This window comes from Aulostomus chinensis, chromosome 8 (assembly GCF_037954235.1).
Source record: "Aulostomus chinensis isolate RoL2024-O1b breed Wild chromosome 8, RoL_Achi_v1.0, whole genome shotgun sequence".
Taxonomy (NCBI): Eukaryota; Metazoa; Chordata; class Actinopteri; order Syngnathiformes; family Aulostomidae; genus Aulostomus; species Aulostomus chinensis.
The window spans coordinates 12,051,885-12,068,636 of record NC_141327.1 but is presented as its reverse complement, the minus strand read 5'-3'; the positions used below and the strand labels follow the sequence as shown (position 1 = coordinate 12,068,636).

The following is a 16,752-nucleotide window of genomic DNA, read 5'->3' as shown; positions in this document are numbered from 1 at the left end:
AGTTGATTTCCTGGATTACTCTTGTAAGTAGGATTCAAATACATCAGTTACGATGGATTTCCTGGATTACCTCTGAAAGTAAGATTAAAATACATCAGTTACGAAGCATATCCTGGATTGCTTCTGGAAGTATAGTAAAAAAAAAATACATCAATTACATTTGATTTGATCAGTTAGGCCTGATTTTCTAGGTTACTTCTAAAAAAATAAGACTAAAATACAGCAGTTAGAACTTATTTCCTATGCTGTGAAGCTTGATAAAAACCACCACTGACAGATTTCCTCCTCCGCTTGTGTCACCAGGGCGTGGGCAGTGGGCTCCCTCACGCTGCTGTTTCTGCAGAGCGTCACCTGGTCCTCCGGCCTGATGTTCCTGTCTGCTCCGTCTCTACTCCTGGCTTACCTCTTTGCATCCCTGAATACTGCCCAGGGCCTCCTCATCACCATACTGCACTGCACCCTCGCCAGGAAGGTCAGCCTCGCTGCACGTGCCATTATGTAACTGCATGTTTGTCTGGATTATCATCATATACGTGTGTCTGTAGGGTCAGAAGGACTATGGCCGATGCCTGCGTCTCTCCCAGTGCTGTGCAACGTCCTCATCCAGCTCTCCAGACTCAGTGAAAGGTGCTGCGTTGCGGTCCAACAGCCGGTACACCAGCAGCCAGAGTCGGAGAGCCACGGCTAACAGACAGGTGCTCTACAGTTCACTGTCCCTCTCCATGTCCCTACCTGTCCTGTCTGAGCCTGCTGTGACTGTGTGAAATATCTCTGCTTCAGAGTCGTATCAGACGCATGTGGAATGACACTGTTCGAAGACAGACCGAGTCATCTTTCATCGCCGCCGATGTTAACAACACCCCTACTCTGAACCGAGGTGAACATTTTTCAGCTCTTGATCTTCTTTCTCAGTTGCTGTAATACGTGACGTTTATTGAATTCCCTCTTTTCCCTCTGCAGCTGCTTTGGGGAACCATTTTCTTACTAATCCAGTGCTGCAGACCCACGCGGGAGCCTCTCCTTATGACACGATGCTGGCCCAGGGATACAATCAACCCTTCAGCGCCACAGGTACATCTCATCACAAGTTCCTGTGACTGTCTTTTCCCCTCTCTCCACTGGTGGTCTCTGTTACTGTGCTCTTATTTATGTCATCATACCTGGTGGTTTATTTCTCAAAGATGTCTGCATAAGTCCTATGCCACGCTGCGTATTCTTTACTCAGTCCACCTCTATATGCATGTTTCTATCTTTGCAGCAATGGCTTGAACATTTGTCAGGGAAAAACTTTTTTTTCCTGCAATAAATCCAATCAGAATAAAATTACTTCTGTCTAACAATGAAGGATTTTTACGGTATGATCTTTCAATCATGCTTCTTTTGTCTCCATCTTCTTTTTTTTGGTTGTTTTTGAATCCAATTTCCTTAACACAGTTTCCAATGTTGCCGAGAATCTTTACATGTTGTCTTTTTTTGTTTCTTTACAGTGTTGGTGCCTTGAAATAAGTGTTCTATAAGTGTGCTTTGAATTTGTTTTATTATCGTGTCGTGCTCTTTTAAATGTTTTTGACACTCTCCTTCTCTGTCTCTCTGTCTTGACGTGGACCAGTTGGAACCTTCAGAAACAAGCAGAGTATGAGCTCTTCTTTATTGTGCTCACTCAACTCATTTAGCGCCACGTCCTTGTGCACTGTGGTTCAATTCATAGGCTCTGCTTTATTTGCACACAGTAACTTTGCATAGACCATAACATCTCCAAAAAACCAAAAAAGCATTTCATTAAATAATAATGTTAATACCTGAATCTTCTCTGGACCTCTATACATACTGGATCATTCCTTTATTCATCTGTTCAAGTGTCTCTCTTCATCTGAATCTTTCATGGTGTCTGTCCTTGTCTCATTAATCTGTAGCTTCATGTTTCTTTCAACAGAAGTTGGTGTGTCCCAGAGCCAGGAGTCCTGTGGGTTGGACAGTGTGTGTCTCAATGGAGGCTACACGCCCAACACCTTCACCCTGCACGGTCTGGGGGCCACGCCTGGGTCACGGGCTGGTGTAGTAGGGAGCACTGACCTTTTGAGGGAGGGAGGTGTTGGGATTGGAGGAGATGACATCTCCCCAGCCCTCCTGACCCCCCATGGTGCCACAGATTTGGCAGGCGGTGCCGGAATGCGTCGTAACCTGTCTGATGCAGCAGCACTGGAGAAGATGATCATTTCAGAGCTGGTACAGAGCAACCTGAGGCCGTCGGTTGACATGCCCATTCCCCCTGAGCGCTACGGAAGCCTGGCGAGGCCTCACCACGACAGAGCCACTGTCAGTCACACTGCCACACTAACTCGACATGCTCAGCAGCAGGAGGGCTGGGCCGCCACCATGCAGCCAACCACTCGGCACAACGCACAAGAGGGCTGGCCGCATATGAAGCACCACACACAGGACACTGAGACACATTCCATAACACAAGGACAAGATCACGCAACAACGCCACGCTTACAAGATGGCTGGTCACACTCACGTGTTCCTGGAGATTCTGAGTCTCGTGAACTGCTTAAAGATGGGGAGAGGTCGCAATTGCAAGGCACTCTGGGTCGTCGCGGGCTTCCGGACAGGCAGCAAACACGTCCCCCTGATGTTCAGGCTCGGCCCTACTCGACCCTCAGCCGCACCCCGGGTACTCTCTCCCGCCACCGTAGCACAGCAGAGTCGAGTGGAGGGACGGACAGAGACAGGGAGAGAGAGCGGGACCGCTACCGTGACAGACCCCTCCCACCTCCTCCTCCCCCTCCCCCACAGGAGTCTGAACCCCTGTACAAAGCTCTGGAAGAACCGCTGCTGATGAAACAGAGGGAGGCCAGTGTAGAGACATGGAGAGGAGGGCAGGACAGGGAGAAGGACGAGACTTTTCTCTTGAAAAGAGATGGAATGATTGATGAATGGAGGGGAGGAGCAGACAGATCCAGAGATGAGTCTTTTACCTCTCAAAAGAGAGATGGAGGGATGGATGAGTGGAGAGGTGGAATGGAGAGAGGGAGGAGGGAGGAACCTCTTCTGCTGGAGAAGAGAGATGGGAGGATGGATGTGTGGCGAGGAGGAACAGAGGCGGACCACGAAGAGACTTTTATAACTCAGAAGAAAGATTTTGGGATTGACGGATGGAGAGGTGGGATGGAAAGAGAGAAGGAAGAGTCCTTATTTTTGAAGGACAGAGACGGATGGAGAGCGGGGATTGACCGAGAGAATGAGAAACAGAAGGATCGAGCACTGGATGTGTGGCGAGGCGGTGTGGATGTAGACAGGGAGGAATCTTTCCTGTTTGATAGCAAAGAGGGTGGTCTTGATGGTAGGAAAAGAGGAAAAGATAGAGGGTCTCTCCGCTATCATGGTGAACGAGAGGATTCTGATGGGTTTGCTCTGCCTTTGACCCCTGACCTTGACCTTGACCCTGACTCCTCGCCTATCTACGCTAGAGATTCAAACCCCTCCCCTCTCTACCCTGGAGACCGCCGCTCTCCACCTCTTAGCATCTTCCCTCGAAGCTCTCCCCCAACCAATATCTTTGCTCCACGAGACACTAGCTCGCCTCCTAACAACCTCTACTCTCGCCACTCCCCTCAAGTGTACAGCCGCAGCAGCTCCCCTCCGCGCTTCTACACCCGCACCTCCCCTCCAACCCTGTCTTACCCCGACAGTAGTCCTGAAGGTCAAGAGGAGGTCAGCCCCACTGGCCAGCCCCAGCGGCCTGCCCTGGAGCTACCCTATAGCCTGGGAAGACCCCCGCTGGGCCCACGACCCAATCACCTGCAGACCTTCTACCAGCCGCCACCGCTGGCATCCAATGGGGAGACAGCATACACAGCAGAGCCCACCTCTGAGGGAGAAGATGGACAGATGCAGAGGGTGACAAGCCTGTGACTAGGGCGGTGGTGATCGGGGCATAGAAACCAGGGAGGAGGAGGAAGAGGGTGATACCAACAAATAGTCACGATCAAACTGATGGAAACGATAGCGATTTAGACAAAGAAGATAATTATGATAGATGATGAAGGATACATCGACGACAGCAATGGCTCCTCCCTGCTTCTATCTCCCGATCACCACGAGATGCCCCCCCCCTCATGTTTTGTTACTTTTCTATAACTGTGATCCATTCATAACTCCTCCTCTTCCCCTCCCCTCTTTTCCTGAGCCCTGCTGTGTCTTCCCAGTTCATTGGTGCTCATCCTGATTGGCCCATCGTCTACGTTTCTATTGGTTCATTGGCTGGGTGTTGCCCCTCCTTGTAGCAAGCAAACAGTGTGTCAAAGAAGCACTCGTGTGTTGCCAAAAAAATCCTTTCAAAGACCATGTGCATGACTTTCTAGTGGCTTTACAAGGCTACATACTGTAGGAGGAAAGTGCTCAAGTGTGTGTGTGGTGTGTGTGTGTGTGTGTGTGTGTGTGTGTGTGTGTGTGTGTGTGTGTGTGTGAGCATATGCTTGACGAGCATGCGTGCGTGTTAGGATGTATGTGTGTGTGTGTCAGAGAGAGAGGGTGTGAGTGTGTGTATATATACATCATTCTTGTATAATTAATGTATCACAGTGAAGCATTTTATCAGTATCGATGGGGGGGCCTCTTACACACATCCCCTTCCTCTGATTTTGAACTTTCAACATCACATCAAGACCAAAATCTTGCCCCCCAGCCCCCGACCCCCACCCTTGCCCCACCCGTCACTAACTGTTGGTGATGGAACATGTTGCCATGGAGTTTGTCATAGCAACAGAACTTTTAACTCCAGAGCCGATCATATAAAACCTCAGAACTTTACTGCAACCCCCCACCCCGAGCTCCTTGTAAATATTGACCTCAAGTGTTCTGATTGTCTTGTATTGCTATTGAAGTTCAAGTAAACATGTGAAATAAATGTGTCCCTCTGTTGTGTCTGTTTTGATGTGGTGAGATGGAGGCTTTCAAAATCTCTAGGAAAGTTAGCGAACGACTGACTAAAAGGCAGGCATAGAGAAACTGATGCTCCGGTGGTGGTGGTAACTACTCGCATTTAACCAACCGTTTCATGTCCACTACCTGACAGCCAAGGTTTGTTGAGTCTTGAAAGTTTGAAAAAAAATAAAAAGTAACAGTTATGTTGTCAAGATTTGGAAAATGCTTGAAACAGCGGCAAATCACAACAATAGTTTGCCTATGACATTTAACAAAAAAAATTGCAGCTCTAGCATAATAAAAACTAATCTAGTTTTATTCCATTTTATGATTTATTTATTTAATTTATAGAAAGGCTGTTTGATTTATTTAAACCTCTTCATTACTTTAGAGAGTCTGAGTCGCAAGGACAAACCAAATCTGCATTCTAATATGCAGAAAGTGCTTGGTTCAAAATAATCACGTTTCATGGACACAGAAACGTTTACCCGGAAATCTTTTAATGTCTGAAACATTTGTTTGTTGTGTCTCCTGTTGAAATAAGCATGAATTCAATAATCAAACGTGAGAAGCTAGTAAAATCTACAGAGAATAGCTAAAATACTCCATGTACCACATGGAATTTGTTGGAATAAAAATGACAATCTATAAAACCAATATTAGATCCTTTAGTTGAAATAAGCTCTGATTGGATCTCACAAGTTATGATTCACATTTATTGTGTAGTCAGCAAATAACAGGGCGCTCGTGTCTATTTGAGCATTAAGGATGGTTTGAGATTCAGGGCGTAGAGGGCATTCTTAAGCAGATGATGACCATCTGCCCTGTGATTGCTGTTCCTTTGCAGGAGGATCGGAGGAGCATAGATCTGGTGGGGTATATGCACCGCTCAAGCATAGCGTGGGATCCCACCAGAAGGCAAGCGGCGAACCACGCCAAGACATGTGTCTTCCTTCCTCTGTAGTGATGAGAGGCTCCTGCTGGCTGGCTTGAGGTTTGATTCACAAATAGCTGATCGTAGAAGAAAGCAGAGTTATAGTCTCAGAAATCAAAATGTGTTCTTTTTCTATTCTGATCGGTTGCAGAACGTTTTAAGGAGCGAGAGCAGTAGTGAAGGCTGAGCGTTACATCAGCTGTAGTGACGGTCGAACGATCTCGTGCATGCGGTGAACTCCCACCTCTTAGAAATATGTGAAAGCTGTGATGAAGACCGTTTCTAAAAGTCAGTCTGTATAGAAGTCAAAGCACCTTAACTGTGTGATAATTTTACGTAATAGTAACAAAGGGAAAGGAAGACGAATGTGGTTGTGCCTTGAGGGTTCTCTCTCTTGAAACTATTTAGCAAAAGATGGGTTTTCAAGCAAGCTGCTTTAAAACAAGGCTTTTGATGGACGGGTGCTGCACGCTGTGTGACTCAGAACGGTGAGCCATAAGGGAGACATGGTGGAAATATTCACAGACATAAAATAGCAATGGAGAAGGTGGCACAGAATACAATGAAGTGAGACTAGGCAGTCACACATTTCTAATAGGGATTTTCTTATCAAGATTGCAGTCAGTGAGCAGCTGAGAGTATATATGACTGCAGGAAGGAGTTTCATCTAACACGGGTTGGCTGAAGGGGGGGCAAGGTAGACCGGATGGCTCTGACAAGGACTCAGCAGTCTCTTTGCCTAATCCTGGAACTTGAGCTGCAGCACAGATGCCCAGGTAAGGCAGACAGGGTCAGCATCTGTTGATCATACTAATGGCCGCTGGGGATTCTAGTTTGTCGTTGTAGAAGAGCGACATACCATTCCATCTTTAACCCTTTATTGGGCACTGATCGAAATACTTGGCATTTCAAAATTTCAACCCTTCATTGCAGGACACTCCAAGACTTCTTTGCTTTTGTGACATTTTTAAAAAATACTCCAGATTCGTGTTGAAAATATCTATTTATTTATTAATAAATTGGTACCATGAGCTGCTTTTGCAAAAAGGATTCTAACAAAGTGCCTCTGACAATGTATCAAGGTGAGGTTAAGTCCAACTGAGAAATACATTTTGTCTCACCATGTAACTCAGGAGAGACGCCATCGAGAAGGATGTCAAGGCACAACTTTGATGTCTCCCTTAAATATACTTATTAATCACCCTGAAGATTATACGCTCCCCCCCCAAGTATTTAAGTGTAACCATACCTACAGGGTTGATGTGTGTTATTGGAAAGGGTAAGTTGTGGAATACCCCAATCATGAAACCTTTTTTGACTTCTATCTTCAGTAGTTTACAAACCATCAGGCTCTTTAAAGCAGACAGTAAAGTGCTGCACATATACGATAGTTTCTTTCCTTATCTTTTCATTATATAATAATCTTAGGCACGCCAATTTTGGATGCTCGTCTCCCCAATGGCTGCAAGCGTGACTGTATTTACGATTAACCAAAATACAAACATATATTTTCATGTAAATTGTTAGGCATAGTAGTCATAAATGGTGTTACTTTAGTCTGAAGCCCTCGGAGGATGGACGAGAGCCACAGATGGAGCAGGAGAGAGCTCGTGAGCAGTGCGGTGCCTGCTAATTAGAGCCAGGTCAATGACTGACCAGCCCAGTCTTTGGTTGAACATCGCAGCCTTGGCAGAGACTGATTTGTTATCTTCCTAAAACAGGGTTCCACCACAAGCCACGTCAAGGTCAGCAATAATGGCGGGATAAGTGTCCAGCTCAAAGGGATGAACAGACCTCACAGATAACATCTCTGAACACACCAAAAGCTACAGTGAAATGCGGCAGAGTTAAAGTCTCAGAGAGCCGAGGGTTGCGATCTTTCGGCATCATGGAGAAATGTCCATTACACACCTCTCATTGAAATCCGAGCACAACAAGATTTTAACTGTCTTTACTTGCGAGGATCAGGCCTCTCAGACAGGGTGAGATGGCGGCAGCTTGAGGGAAGAATGGAACCCCAGTGGATATTTGTCAGGAAAGATGAGCTGGTAGATGGTACAACACCAGTTTCCAAAGCTTGGATTCTTGAATTCATGCTTAGAAGGGATGACTGGGGCTCTCAGAGCACTGAGAAAACGGTGTAGTTTTCTGGGACAGTGAAGGCGACCATTGTGGCTCAGGCTCTCGTTCTTTTCAGCCGCAGAGTTGGGGAGCAATGTTTGCATTTCTAAACCGGTGATTCCTAAGAATAATGAAAACAGTTGTTGGTGCGAAGCTCTGTCTGCTGGGGCAGTAGTGGTTTGAGAACAAGAGTTCCAAGAGCTTGGGAACCAACCAGTTGCTGATTTTTGGAATATTTAAATTAAATTTTTACCTGCCAGACAGGAGGAGTGGTCCTGTCACAGATGCCGTCCTCTGAGTTTTGTGTATGTATGTATATGTGTATATATACATATATGTATATATATATATATATACACACACACATATGTGTATGTATATATATATATATATATATATATATATATATATATATATATATATATATATATAGGTGAGACAATGGGGGGAGACAAAAACAACAATAGCAAAAAAACAAAAACAACAGTAACAATAATAACAGAAAAAAAAGAAAAACATTGGTTGCAGAATTTCCAGTGTAAATTTACCATTTGGTTTAATATAATTTAAAAATAAATGTCTGAGGGTGTGATTATGTATCAGTTGTGCACCATGTGTGTGTATGCGTGTATGTGTGCATGTGTTTATGTGTGTGTATGCTACAGTTTGTCTTTGGATGCTGTGGGTAGCTGACTGTAGCTGATGTGGGGGACCAGAACAACAGGCCCCCGGTCCAGGATAGCAGGCAGGTCAGGATCAAGCCACCAGGGCACTCAGAAACCCCCAGAACACAGGGAGCCCAAGGCCACCCCACCCCCCACCCCCCCGTGAAACAGCCACAGGCCCAACCCATGCCAGGACCTGCAGGAAAGCATAGGAGCAGCAACCCCCGCCCCTTTTTAACAGAATCTTGAATGCAAGACGTGTATCTTTAAAATTATTATGTTGATGTTGCGTCGTTTCTTTGTTTTTTTTCCTAGCCGGTTGTAGTACTTTTACTTTGGTAAAGAATGGCAGTACTTCAGAGCTGGTGACAAAGATAGTAATTTTGTCTCAGTATCAATGAATTTAACTGACACTATGAGCCTTGTAGGTCTCAGGGATAATCACTGACAGAGAGAAAAAAACAGTAATATTTAGAAAAAAAAGTATTTTTGTCCTGCGTCAACACTGGACAGAATAATAAGACCTAAACATTTATTGACTTATTTAAAAATATTGGGAATTATCTGAAGTTGTGTGGATGCTCCATGGTTATTCATCAGAAAAAGACATAGAAACTGAATTTCCTGTGATGAACGTGACTGAAGCTTCTATGGAAGCTGCATTTTTACCACAATAAGTCAAGTCTCAGTGACTGACAATGAGAAATTGTTGCTCGAGGAGACTGACGCTCAGTAAATCATAAATAATCCTACACTCGAGCTCCCCTCAACATGACAGGGCGGTCGAGTGTCTTTCAGCTGGTTGTTTTGGCCTCACGGCCTACAGCTTTACTATTTCTGCTTCTGCTCACGACTCCTAACAACCTCATTTCAAGCAGCAGGAGACATTTTCAGCAAATACAACACTGACTGAATACTAATGTCTTCGGGATGCGGCGACGGCAGCTTTCACAATAACAACTTAATATGGTGATTACGTCTGGTTTTAAAGCTCGCAGTAATATTCTTTAAAAGATATTGCAATCACATTATCAATTATGAGTCTTTAAATGAGTATATAGTAAAAAGAAATGTGACTTAAAGGGGTAATTATTTTTTTTAAAAAGACTTTAATGAGTGTGCTCTTGGTGTGGTAAGTATCCTAACAAAGTATTATATAAACAACTAACAGCACATGTTCTCACATGAGTTATACATCTATTATATGGACATCCTCAGTCACTTTCTCATCAATAACGGACACACAAATGACACACTGACAAACGCATTCACTCGTTAGTTGTGCTTTCCTTCAACACCGATACATTCATGTCACAGTGACTGCAAAGGTTATATTCCAATCTAATTACCAAATCCATCCAAAAGTGGTAATTAATGATTAACATGGAAAAGTGCTTTAACAGTTGTATAAAATCTGTTGATATATACAGGTGGTGGTGGTTGAAGATTCTCACCAGTCTCATCTCACCAGTCAGTAAGGACAGGGGGTCTTTGAAGCCACCTCCATCTTCTCCTACATAAATATTCTCTTTCCAGCCACATTCAGTATCTCATATCCTCTTTACCCCCAGCCTCACCCCCCCCCCCCCCCCCCACCGATAATACTGAGGTATGTGGTTAGACTTCACAGGAAATGGTCTCACATTCTTCGGATCTCATGTTTATCCAAACCAGACAACCAGCAGCTGGATGGTGGCGGTGAGATCTTAACAGACGGTATGGTGGGGGGACAATGGGCTGTCGGGGGTCTGAGTAGGAGACAAATCTGTGCTGGAGTTCTTAAACATGGATGAGATGTGGAAGGCCTGAGAAAGAGACAAACATGAGCTCACCGCCAATAGATTTCAATGTCCGCGCATAAAAACGAGAGAAACAAAACAACTCACCACCCAGTAAGCGGTGAAGGCCCCCTGTATGTAACCAGTCAGCACGTCAGACGGGTGGTGCCTGTAGTCTGAGATGCGGGTCAGACCTGTGTAGACTGCCAACAGAACCAGGAGGAACTGCAGCACCGGCTTCAACAGTCGAGCTCCATGCCACGTCAATCGAGCTTGGAGATAAAACTTTAAGAGGAAAAAGCTATTAGAACAACGGAGTCATGAGCAGTTGGGTCACTCAAGACATCTTTGTTACTCATAGTTTGGTCATTTTTGACTGCTTAACTGACACAATTGAAACTTCATATTCAGGACGCTTTAAGAACTGCATTGCTAAGTTGATGACATTCGTACAGTATGCCCATCAACACCATTATACACACACACACACACATTCACACACACACAACAACAACAACAACAACAACAACAACCATTAACTCAAGACCAGTAGGCACCTTAGCACAAAGTGAATTTAGGGAATTTGTAACTTTTTGCATTTTATTTCTTGCTTCTGCAGTTTTATCTTGACCTTTCATTTGAAAGGCCAGAGTGGAGGACTTAGTGACATCTAGTGGTTACATTGGGGACCGCAGCCCAATTTGGAATATGTATTCTTAATGAAACAAAGCCAAAAGTAACTACATAGTTGAAGTCACCAATACGTTATATGGCTATCAGAGGCACACACACAGCTCCGACTTTGCACATGCAGTTATGCTTTTTCATCTCTGTGCAGGACAACAAACAAATATCCTTTAAATGTTTATTTTCAGAATGGAGTTGGGTTTTGATCTCTTTCTCCAGTCATATGTCATCACTCAGCATTTGTTTCCCTCCTCATCTGCTTCCTTCTGCGCGTCCTTGTAAATTCGGCAGTGACGCCCACTGCTGACACGCCACAAGAATCACTTGACCAACTTTATTGGTCAGCTGACTTAAACGAAAAGACTGCTGTGAATGGATTAAGCTTCAAACTTCTATGAAAAAAAAACACACTTTTAAGAACAAAGCAAATCACTCCGGCTTGTTTAGAGAAGATGCAGCTTAACTGGGTTATTACTAGTAAATGAGTGTGACAAGGAGATAAAATGAGTGAGAGCAAATCAAATTGTGGGTTTGTCCAGTCTGGGCTGCTGTAAATGCAGCATGGCAAACACCAGGGAAGAAATCCCACTCCCTATATGAGAACTCATTCCAGGTGAACGAAACACAACCAACTCCTATTTTTTTATGTCAGTCTAGAATAATGAAAATATAACCATGAATTTGGAAAAAAAAGGATCCTCTTCACTAAAACTCACTGCTCTTCTAACCTGCAGATGACATGAACGGAGACATGTCATACTGCCCTCCGAGCAAACAGAAGTCTTCTCCTCTGTCTTAAAAACTGAAAGCACCATGAGGAGAATACAGTTACTGTAAATACAAATAACTGGTGAAAGGAAGTCTAAAGCACAACTTGTTAATATGGATATTGGTGAATTGACTGTACCTAAATGGATCAAGATTGGTATTAAACTATCTCCTTGCAGATTCATGAGATGCAGAATATCAGATATGCAGCACCTGGTTTCTTAATCGTCCCCGTTACTAAGACGACGCAGCACTTTCGTAGCATGAAGCAGGACAACATTCGGGGAAAGGACTGTAAGCTCCACCAACCAGCAGGTGGATGGTGGACACACACATGCGCGCGTGCGCGCTCACACACACACACACACACACACACACACACACACACACACACACATACAATAGAGGAGAGCAGTGAGGCGAGGTCACGTCCCTCCCACAGCAGAACAAAGCTGCCTCTGTCTGTCTCCTTTCTCCTTTCAGCTCTTTTTTTCTCTCCCTCTCTTGTCCCATTCTCTTTACTTGTGCTGCTTTCTGGACTGATAATAATGATGAAGATGATGATGATGATGATGATGATGATGATGATGATGATGATGGGTCTGGTTCATTCATTCTCTTTCTGCACTTTATGGAGATGCAGTAATTGAAAATTGAAGAGAGAGTAAATTATAGATAGATAGATAGATAGATAGATAGATAGATAGATAGATAGATAGACAGATAGATAGATAGACAGACAGATAGATAGACAGACAGACAGACAGATAGATAGATAGACAGACAGATAGATAGACAGATAGATAGATAGATAGACAGATAGACAGATAGATAGATAGACAGATAGATAGATAGACAGATAGATAGATAGACAGATAGACAGATAGATAGATAGATAGATAGATAGATAGATAGATTGATAGATAGATAGACAGATAGATAGATAGACAGATAGACAGATAGATAGATAGATAGATAGATAGATAGATAGATTGATAGACAGATAGATAGATAGACAGATAGACAGATAGACAGACAGATAGACAGACAGATAGATAGATAGATAGATAGATAGATAGACAGACAGATAGATAGATAGATAGATAGATAGATAGATAGATAGATAGATAGACAGATAGATAGATAGATAGATAGATAGATAGATAGATAGATAGATAGATAGATAGATAGATAGATAGATAGATAGATAGATACTCACAGCTGAATAGAGCATTGTGTACATTGCAAAGGAGGCATGGCCAGAGAAGAAGGACTTCCTGAGAGATGAGAAACATATCAGAAAAACAGACATAAATGCTCTCCAGAACTGATGAACACGCTCACACACCTGGCCTCATCCTCTAACCGGTGGTCAGTCTGGCGGCAGCTGACTGTTGCAACGTACGTCCCTGGTGTGCAATTGAGCGACGCATAGGTGACACCACACACGGATAAGAAGTGCGGTCGCAGGCGTCCCACGCTCAGCTTGGCCATGTTTGTTAGTGATTGGCCGACACAGCAGCCAAACAGGAAGCAGCCCAACTCCTTGTACAGACAGGAAATGTACAAGTTCTTGACAAAGGCCTTGGAGCTGACCCCTCGGTAACGTACCCGGTAACACTCACCGAGGGCAATCTGGGGGTGGACATGACGCCATCATCGTCTCATTACAAGTCAAAATCAACTAAAATGAACTGAGAGCTTTGATGATGAGTACTCACTGTGAGGCCCGTGATGATGATGCCCCCAGCGATGAGGACTTCGTCTGGTATTGCTTCTCGGTGCAGATACGGGTAGGTTATGCTGGGGTCTCCACATATGAAGCCCCTTCGGTATGGACTCACTGCCTTCAGCTCACATGCAAAGAAAGGGATGGAAGCTGTAGAGACGAAGATGAACAGAATTAGTTATTCTCAATGTACATATTTTTCTGTATAATCTTTTTACTGATAGTTGAGGTCCATCATTACACAGACTTGAATATTTTGTCATGATTGATCAGAGGAAGCCATTTAAATGTTTAAATGCTACTTAAAACAACAGACACACTTAAGTCTATGCAACATGATGCTTAATACTCAGTGTTGGTGCATATCTGTTGACCTTGATTCCTCAACTCCCATCATAAATCAAATTTCCTCTTAATCCCAGATGAGAATAATGAAGTCAACACTTGGAGAGAAAAGGGGATGGAACCAGGGCAGGATTCAGGACCCCTGATAAAACTGACAGGAGGAAAGCATGGGGGGGTTGAGGGGTAAGAGAAAAAGGTCAAATGATGCGTAGTTTTACAGGAAAATACGGATGGGAACAGGTTTTTTTTTCTCTTGAGAAGTAGTCCAACAACTGCTAGGAATGTGAGGGTCACAAAGTTACTCCTCTGGGACTGAAGAAACTCATAGAGCAGCAGCAGAAGGCAACCATTTCCTGGCTGGATCCAAAAAGAATGGAAAGAGAGGAGTACAGCAGGCAGGGCCCATCAGAGACCTAGTTTGAACTGTTTATGGATGTGTGTCTGTGTTTGTTTGTGTGTGTGTGTGTGTGTGTGTAATGGCATTCATGTAGATGAGGAGAGAAAGGAGGGGTTGTTTGTGACTTGTCCCTTGAAAACAAAGAGCGAATGCTGCAGCAAAGCAGAGCCAGAAACAGCCTCACACTGCCTCTGTTTTGTCTTTCTCTCTCTCCTTCTCTCTCTCTCTCTCTCTGTGTCTGTGTGTCTTGCATGCCTGCACACACACACACACACACACACACACACACACACACACACACACACACACACACACACACACAGTATACAGACAGGCAGACATCTTGCTCAGCTCCCTCCCCTCTGCACCACATATCCAATCTGGTTAATACAGACTACCTCTCCGTCCAGCTTGTTCAGATTAGTGAACATTACATAACTCCTTCCTGTCACATATATGGACCACAGGAGGGAGGGTCAACCACATACACACATACACACATGTGTGTGTGCGCACGCACGCACACACACATACACACACACACACACACACACACACACACACACACACACACACTGATCATGCATTTATTTATTTATTTATAAAAAATACAATTCCCCACTGGTCTGGCTCTATCCTGAGAACTGCAGGTTGTCATGGAAACTGTGGAAGTCCCTGGGCAATGCATGAACCAGCTGGCACAGAGAGCTCGAGAGCGCGCACGGGCGGAAAAAAAGAGAGCCAGAGATGAAGATGGAAAGAAGAAGAACTTAGAAAAACTTTCTGTCTGTCTTTCTTTCTGTGGGTTGCACACACCTGCTGGGTGTTTGTCGCTCCTACTCTGTAGAGCCACGAGCTCGATCATTATCCTGAATCTGGTTGTGTTTGTTGGCAAAATAATAAAGGGAGGGAAACAAAGCCTAGATGAGCTCCACATGCAAGAGGTTAACCTACATTGGAAGAACCAGCAGTGTACAGGATTTTCCTGCTGTGAACAAAGTTTTATAACTCTCACTTTCATGGACTGATATGTTCTTAATCCGCAAAGTGATGGGAGAGCACATTTCTCTTCCACTGAGTGATCTACACTTTTAAGCCAAAGATATTGACTTTTTTTATTCTATAACACAAAGAAATGCAACTAATCTTCAGCACTGAACAGCTGCAAGTAGAGTAATGTGTGTTTTACTTAAAAGCTCGAGATATTCGAATATGCAGTGAATAAGTAGTGTGTGTGTGTGTGTGTGTGTGTGTGTGTGTGTGTGTGTGTGTGTGTGTGTGCATTAATGCATGTATGGCCTCCTGAAAAAGCCCATGAACACCAAACCAAAGCTACTATAACCTTTTCCTATTGATCAGCTGATGCCTCCAGATGATGCTTCAACCAATCTGTAGGATGACATTGTTGGAATGAATTATTCCCAAAGCAGTTCTTCATCATCTACACGGCAGTGGATTGATAAATCAGATCTTGAGTATTTACCCAGGAAGAGGCACAGGAGGTCCAAGGCGACCAGCAACTTTCTTTTGGATAAAGCCTGTCCGCTAATCTCTATCAGTTTCTTCCCGGTGCCGTTCTCCATCCTCATCCCTGCTGCGGCCAGGTTGCTCTTACTGTCCGTCAATTTAAGCTGGAGATCCGCGCTGGGGACGGCCACGCCGGCGCTGTGCGACCCGAACTTATCCAACATGACGACTGTCTGTGGCGGTGGGGGATCTGGGAGTGAACCACCTGTTGATAGAAACTTGGGAGCGCTCTGGAACTGGTAAGGGTGTGCGGAGCTGCGGGGAGTCTGGAGGGAAATCCACAAGTTGCCACAGTATTTAACATGCTACCGGAGGTTGCACGTGTTGCTCACCGTTAATGCCCAGTGTCCTTATATACGCATTTGGCATTTCATCATATCGTCTGCAGGACGCGTCCTGACTGGTATCGGAGAGCCGTCACCCTCAAGTCATGCGCCAAGTGAGGTTGTGAAACACTCCAGAGTCTCTCTCCCTCTCTCTCTCTCTCTCTCTCTCTCTCTCTCTCTCTCAGTGTGATTATATGGTACGGCGATGATGCAGCTGTGACTGCACGCTTAACAAACGCACCCAAGAACTCCTCCACTGTGATTCACTTTATAACACTTTTGTGATTTTGCGTCAGATTTTTTTTTAAAGCATTCCAAATATTCAGACAGGGCGTGTAAGACACCTTATATATATATATATATATATATATATATATATATATATATATATATATATATATATATATATATACACACATATATATCCTTATATATATATATATATATATATATATATATATATATATATATATACACACATATATATATACAATTCGACAGCAGACAAATCAATATTGAATCAATCCATCAATACCAAATCACCCAGAT

The 16,752-nt window shown here is 44.1% G+C and overlaps 2 protein-coding genes across 5 annotated transcripts in view; one reads left to right on the top strand and one right to left on the bottom strand.

Moving 5' to 3' along the window:
- adgrl1b (adhesion G protein-coupled receptor L1b) overlaps nucleotides 1-4,933 on the top strand; it is a 32,994-nt gene extending 28,061 nt beyond the window's left edge. For 2 of the 3 annotated variants that reach the window (XM_086211000.1, XM_086210999.1), the window contains exons 20-25: nucleotides 304-472; nucleotides 546-695; nucleotides 781-877; nucleotides 961-1,071; nucleotides 1,610-1,633; nucleotides 1,934-4,932. In XM_086211000.1, the coding sequence (XP_086067126.1) occupies nucleotides 304-472; nucleotides 546-695; nucleotides 781-877; nucleotides 961-1,071; nucleotides 1,610-1,633; nucleotides 1,934-3,915 (2,533 nt within the window). In that variant the 3' untranslated portion in view covers nucleotides 3,916-4,932. Of the gene's footprint in view, nucleotides 1-303; nucleotides 473-545; nucleotides 696-780; nucleotides 878-960; nucleotides 1,072-1,609; nucleotides 1,634-1,933 lie in introns of all 3 variants that reach the window. The other variant, XM_086211001.1, reaches the window with a different exon arrangement.
- A 5,308-nt stretch (nucleotides 4,934-10,241) lies between these two features.
- Nucleotides 10,242-16,325, bottom strand: LOC147257184 (phospholipid phosphatase 3-like). Of its 2 annotated transcripts, none has more exons than XM_086210998.1 (6): nucleotides 16,210-16,325; nucleotides 13,601-13,758; nucleotides 13,228-13,514; nucleotides 13,099-13,156; nucleotides 10,533-10,709; nucleotides 10,242-10,451 (listed from the first exon to the last, which is right to left on the bottom strand). In XM_086210998.1, exons 1-6 carry the CDS (start codon nucleotides 16,244-16,246, stop codon nucleotides 10,353-10,355), a joined length of 816 nt encoding a protein of 271 aa, XP_086067124.1. In that variant the 5' UTR covers nucleotides 16,247-16,325; the 3' UTR covers nucleotides 10,242-10,352. The 2 variants fall into 2 exon arrangements, with proteins under 2 accessions (XP_086067124.1, XP_086067123.1); XM_086210997.1 differs by having other exon boundaries at nucleotides 15,834-16,319.
- Between the last annotated feature and the right edge of the window lie 427 nt (nucleotides 16,326-16,752).

What these genes read in the sequence shown, in the direction of transcription:
- LOC147257184 (XM_086210997.1), bottom strand. Translation starts at nt 16,041, where the DNA reads ATGTTGGATAAGTTCGGGTCGCACAGCGCCGGCGTGGCCGTCCCCAGC. An exon ending in CGGTTAGAGGATGAGGCCAG is followed by an intron (nt 13,157 to 13,227) that starts GTGTGTGAGCGT and finishes CTCATCTCTCAG; the next exon opens with GAAGTCCTTCTTCTCTGGCC. An exon ending in ACACAATGCTCTATTCAGCT is followed by an intron (nt 10,710 to 13,098) that starts GTGAGTATCTAT and finishes TTCCTCTTAAAG; the next exon opens with TTTTATCTCCAAGCTCGATT.